General features: G+C 38.1%; 1 protein-coding gene across 1 annotated transcript in view; it reads right to left on the reverse strand.

The window, feature by feature from the left end:
- Positions 1-2: 2 nt before the first annotated feature.
- The window catches only part of LOC104855140 (protocadherin alpha-9-like), a gene marked incomplete at its 3' end in the record, with an annotated part of 15,254 nt that continues 8,937 nt past the window's right edge, over positions 3-6,319 (reverse strand). Inside the window, exon 6 of the mRNA XM_033765581.1 lies at positions 3-23. Coding sequence (XP_033621472.1) covers positions 3-23 — 21 coding nt within the window. The remainder of the gene's footprint in view (positions 24-6,319) is intronic.

A 6,319-nucleotide genomic window follows, 5' to 3' on the forward strand; every position in this document is an offset into this window, starting at 1 on the left:
GGGGAGCCCGGCGGGTTGTTCTCCTTCACGAACACCGTGTACTCGGCCTGCGCGAACACCGGCGCGTTGTCGTTCACGTCGGCCACCTCCACGGACACGGTGGCCGTGGTCCACAGCGAGGGCGAGCCCCCGTCCCTGGCAGTCACCACCACCTCGTAGCCAGACGCGCTCTCCCGGTCCAGGGCGCTGTCCAGCACCAGGGAATAGTAGTTCTTGAACGTGGACACCAGCTTGAAGGGCACATCAGGCATGAGGGAGCAGGTCACCTGTGCGTTGACACCAGAGTCCCGGTCGGACACACTGATCAGGGCGATGACGGTGCCCACTGGAGCATCCTCTTGAACAGGGAGCGATAATGATGTTACTACTAACTCTGGAGCATTATCGTTGATGTCCAAAACTTCTATCAAGATGGTGCAGTGCCCAAACATTGGAGGATTGCCTTTGTCAACTGCCTCCACTTGAATCTTCCATAATCTCGTTTCTTCAAAATCTATTTGTCCATTTACTTTTATTTCTCCACTGGCTGAATCTATGTAAAACATGTTTTCTGTCTTAGGGGAGACATCATTTGCGAAGGAGTAAACAATGTGGCTGTTTGAACCCTCATCCAAATCTGAGGCGTTAGGTCTAATCACCAGCGTACCATTTCTTGTATTTTCCAGTAATTTTACAGGATAGATTGCTCTGTCGAACACCGGGGCATTGTCGTTTACATCAAGCACTGTTATTAGTAACTCCACTGTGCCTGATAGCTCAGGTTTTCCTCCATCCGTCGCTCTGAGCACCAAGAGAAGCTCTGAAGCGATTTCTCTGTCTAGAGGCCTTTTTAACACTAGTTCCAGCGGTTTTACCTGCTCCTCTTTGGTTGGTACTTCCAGCGAGAAATATTCATTGGGGCTCAGTCTGTAAGTCAGAATGGAGTTAGCCCCGACGTCTGCATCCCAGGCGCCCTCTAGCGAAAACCGAGAGTCAAGAGCCCTGGTTTCAGAAATAAGCAAATTCTTTTGTGTTGCTGGAAACACAGGCGGGTTGTCGTTAATGTCCTTCACCTCCACCTCCACGTGGAAAACCTGCAGCGGTCTGTCCACGATCACCTCCAGGTGGATGCTGCACTCCGCGCTCCGCCCGCACAGCTCCTCCCGGTCGACCCGAGAATTCACAAACAAAATGCCATTCTGCAGATTTACCTCCAGAAGGTCCCCGCGCTCCTTGGACGCCACCCGGAACAGGCGCGGCACCAGCTCCGCCAGCTCCAGCCCCAGGTCCTGCGCGATGCGGCCCACGAAGGTGCCGTGTTTGGCCTCCTCTGGGACTGAGTAGTGGAGCTGGCCGCTACCGGTCCCCCAGGCTGCGACGAACAGAAGCGACTGCAGCAGATGTCGCTTAGCTATCTGGTCACCTGATTTGGCTGCTAACATCGTGTCGGTCTTTGATTAGTAAAACATTCAATGGCCAAAAGTATGTAGTCCTTCGGAGACCTTTGTTTTGATTTCTTGCTCTGAATTCCAGACAACCTAGAGAATATGGGTGTTTATAGTCTTTAACACACGGCAACTGTGGAGCTTCTTTCGGATCTGCGGATAATCTGATTTACTTGTGTTTTTTTAAAAAAATGTTCTGCTTGGAGAACAGCGACATCCTGTGGCTCAAAATGTAAGTGCATTGAGTCCGTACTACACTTAACCTTGCTTCTTCCTCAATCCATTCACATTTGACAATATTTTTTTTTAGTTCTTTAAATCTCTCATCTTGTGCGTTACCAGTAGCTTCTTAGAAGTGGTTTTATCTTACATTTAGAATTCCAAGAAGAGTTTTGTTTGGAAAGTAGAAATCTAAGAGAAAGTATTACTACACTACCTACTAGTGTGTGTGTTTGTGTGTGCATATATATATAAAAAGACCAGGTTTGTAGGATGTTAGTTATGCTTTTTTAATATTTTTAAGAAATTGGACAATTTAATATAGCCATTTCTAAAGTTTATTCCTAACATGTCCACTTTTTCCTGCTTACTCCTTTTAAATGTGTTAAATTATCGTAAACCTGTGGCCCGATTGTGCAGAGGATGATGCACGGTATCAAATTTGTAAGTCACCAGCTCAAAAGAATGGGATTTCAAATCAATGCTACTAAGCCACTTAACTAGTTACTCAACAATCTATTTGCTTTGCTGTTAATTAATTCACCCCACACTGACTTCTGGAAATTCAAAGTACACTTGTAAGACTTTGTCACTTTTAAAATTTTTGTCAATCACTCTATCAGCTCAGAGAAAATGTTTTGTTTCTATCCTGCAGGGCACGTATGCACTGATGTGCACTATATTCATTGCTTATTTGCCCAGATAATCCTTTTCATCCAAAAAATTATTGGTAATCCTAATTACATCTGTAAGCCCATACTCACTTTATTCCAGAGTTGGCTTGAAGAGACTGGAAAATAAAGATTGTATTAAGGCTCATTCATTCAATTTTATTTTTCTGTTTTTATCTCAAATGCAAAAAAATCACATTGGAATTTGCATGATATTTTATTAATTCACAGTGTAGTCTATCGGTGTTGTCTTAAAGTAGAAAAATGTTTTAATCTTTCTCAAGATTGTAAGGAACTAGTTGTCTAGCATCTGAATCCTTCCAGGAAAATGGAAGCCATTTTAAAAATGCCAAATTCATCCACTAAAGTAAACAATTGTGAATGGGTACCCAAAAGTATCTTAGGTATTATGTAAAAGTGAGCTTCTGTCTTGATTTGAATACTTTTAAAAATAGCAACTCAAAGATGTAGACTTCTAATTATTTCTATTATGGAATAAATAAATTCTATGCCAACACATTACATAAAGAAAAGAACAAGAAAATACTCATCACATAGAGTTGACTAAAACATAAGATGATTTGAAAAATTTTAAAAATACCTTATGTTGGCTGATCGAAATGAACCAATCTCTTTGGAAATGAAACTTCTTTCTACTTTTGGTTTGAAGAATTGCATGATTAATTAAGTACATATAAAACATAATTTGAACAGCCTCCAAATTCCAAGGCTTTCATTTAGCTGTTAACCATAGTGCACTAATAAAGCCATGCATTGGTTACTCATTTTAAAGCAAACTGTCACAAATACTACATCAACAAGATCTAAAGAATACTCATGATTAGACTCATTTTAATATCATCTAATAGACCATGACCATACGTTAAACATATTATAACGGTAAGATGTTACAGGTTTAAAAGAAATAAATAAATTACTTTTGGCAAGAACATAAAAAGCAATTTTGATTTGGGAGATTTTTCTGGTTTTATGCCTCTAAATGGAACTTTTTTAATGGCTATAAAGTTTTTAAGAGTAAGAAAAGTTTATTGAAATATAGCTTTTCGCTAAGAGAGACAGAAGGGGGACCAGAAAATAGGTTACCCCAAGAATATCTTTAAAGGTCAGTGAAAACTTGTCTGAAATCATTAAAACTTGTATTTGCTGATGTTTCCCTTGAATGCCACTCCTTTCTGCCTCCCTTTTTTCATAGATTTTAGGATTATTATGCTTCCAGTAAAGTGCTACTTATTGTAAGATTTTTGTGAATAGTTGTGTTTTTTAAGAAAATATGTCCAAAAGAAGGCAATGTAAAGAAAACAAGATTAAATTGATTAAAACAAAATTTAACATTCCATTGATAGCTCAGATTTAGTAATACATTCGGATAAGACTTCTGCAGAAATGATACATTGACTTTATGAAGAGTTAGTAGGAAAGACACATGTAAGAAGAACAACATACAAATCAAGGAGAAGCTAAGAATGATAGGAACTGACAGGCTTGGGGATTTATAACTACAAAAGCTCAGACCCAAGTTTGAGTTGTATAAGTGGAAATCATAGCATGTACTTTCAGAAACAAGAAAAGTGTGAGGCATGTGTTGACTTTAATCCTTTAGCTGTATCTACTTTGGCTATATATTGTAAAGACATTGTTTTGAGTTTAATAGGAAACTACATGTAAAAAAATTTAGCAACATGAAAAAATTATGAATGAAGAAAATAATAGTCACAGACCTGAAAATACAGAATTCAGTACTAACACAGACACACACATGTGCGAGTGTACACACACACAAACGCCTGTTAGAAAAAAATGAGCAAGGGCTGGGGATTTAGCTCAGTGGTTCCACCACCTGCCCCACAAGCACAAGGCCCTGAGTTTGATTCCAAGTACCAAAAAAAAAAGAAAAAGAAAAAAGAAAAAAGAAGCAACGTAAGCAAAGATATCCACAACTATAATATGTGAGAGGGGGGGGTGTGTGTGTGTGTGTGTGTGTGTGTGTGTGTGGTGAGTACTGTCTTTTAGAGTTAAGGGGCCAACCCAGGATGTCTTCACCTGGAATGTTAAAATGCTTCAACTTTTATACTATATGACTTGAAATTATATGAATATATATTAATGTTTCTTGAGACATAAATGCACCTTCAGAACTAAACCTTTTAAAATTGATATAAACTCAAGAGAAAATGAGTTAGTTGGGCATGATGTGAGATATTCAGGAGCAGATTTGGGGCTGCAACTCAATCATAGAGCGTAAAAAGTGTGCAGAAAGTGCTGAATTCAATACCAAACATCAGTAAAATAAATAAAAATGTAAAAGAAGATGATCAGGATTTTTTTCCAAATATCTGAGGGTAATGTATATATTTCATAAACACACCTGGTATAATAGCTTACTTCTGCATTAGTTTATCATCTAAAATGTCTAAGGGGTAAGGAGCAAAAATAATGAAGGAAATTTTATGCTTAAATTCCTGTCACAATTATCTTTTTTGATATACCTAAATTTCAACAAAAGCTTCGATTTTTGTTGTAAACTACTTATGAAGCGCGCATACACACACATATGTATGTATAACCCAACACAGACCTGTTTAAGATGACTTAGAAGCTATTAAATCAAAGTCAGCATATATTAAATCATATATTAAAGGCGAAATAAATTTTCTCTTCACGCTTCTAATATAATTTAAACTAAAATAAGCATTTTAAATTTCCTTATAATTAAAAATAACTTTCATGGAGTGTTTGCAGTAGGCATACACTGGGGTCAGGATTCAATCCCCAGTATTATTTTTTTTTAAAGGTGAGGTTTCCAAAGATATTTTCAAATTTTTCCCATGCTTAAACATAATCAAGACACTTTCCTTAAGGTACAAGAGCCGGCCAGGCATTGTGGCACAGGCCGGTAATCCCAGGACTTGGCAAGAGGATCACTGTGAGTTTGAGGTCAGCGTGGGGTACATACTGAAGTAAAGAATAGCCTGAGCTACATAGAGAAATAGTAACTCAAAAAAGTAATAGAAGAGCCAATAGTTGAATATCACAAACAATGCCTAATGTTGATGAGAAAAGAGTAAATACTTCTGGATACAGCTATGAATATAACTTTGAAACACACATTTTCTTCTCTGAGAAAAGTGAATTATACAGACCGATACAAATTCCAGTAATTTTGAGATTAAAATTTTTAAAAATTGAAGTTCAAATATTTCACTGAATTCACATAATCAGAATTTTTTTTTTACAGTGACCTGCCAGGCTAACTCACGTCCCTGCTGAAGAATGAGTATAATCAGTGAACACTAAAGATTTAATATGCCATTTAAATTTGGGTGAACTACATGGATTTTATACTTAGGGAGAAAAACAAACAGATTTTCACTAAATGAGGCATGAACTAGTGCAGTGTTTCCATGGTTACAATAGCGTCAACTCAAAAGATAATATGAAAACAAAAAATAAATTACAGAACTGATCTTATAAATATGCGCAAAAGAAAAGAAACAGAAAGGGTAGATATGAAAATAAAGCATCACAAATTCACCTTAAATACAATATGTATATTGGAAAATATTAATGAAGCCTAAATAAATACTTGTATTGAAATTTATATCATGCGAGGTCAAAACATGTAGAAAATACGTAATTACTTTCTGGAATAAACTACTAAAAAAGTACTACTAGAAATATAAGAGCACAAGAATATGAAGACAAGAAAAAAATATTCTAGGACATATGTCTAAAAAAGTGCATTGACATAGAGAAAATTTTGAAGATAAAAATGTAATAACCCACCTTTACTGATTGGTCACCTTCAATACACTGGTTTTCCGCTCCCACATCTGCCACTGGACAGGGCGGAAGGCTGGGGCTGAAGGCCATGAGGTCCGTCTTGGGCGGGCCCTCCCCAGAGCACACCCTCTGACCCCTCTGCTGCGAGTACGACCAGCTCCCCACCGCGCTCGAGCAAACCAGCGTGGGCTTCCCAGGCCCGCA

This window comes from Fukomys damarensis, unplaced genomic scaffold, assembly GCF_012274545.1.
Source record: "Fukomys damarensis isolate Sample0158 unplaced genomic scaffold, DMR_v1.0_HiC HiC_scaffold_3, whole genome shotgun sequence".
NCBI classification, from domain to species: domain Eukaryota; kingdom Metazoa; phylum Chordata; class Mammalia; order Rodentia; family Bathyergidae; genus Fukomys; species Fukomys damarensis.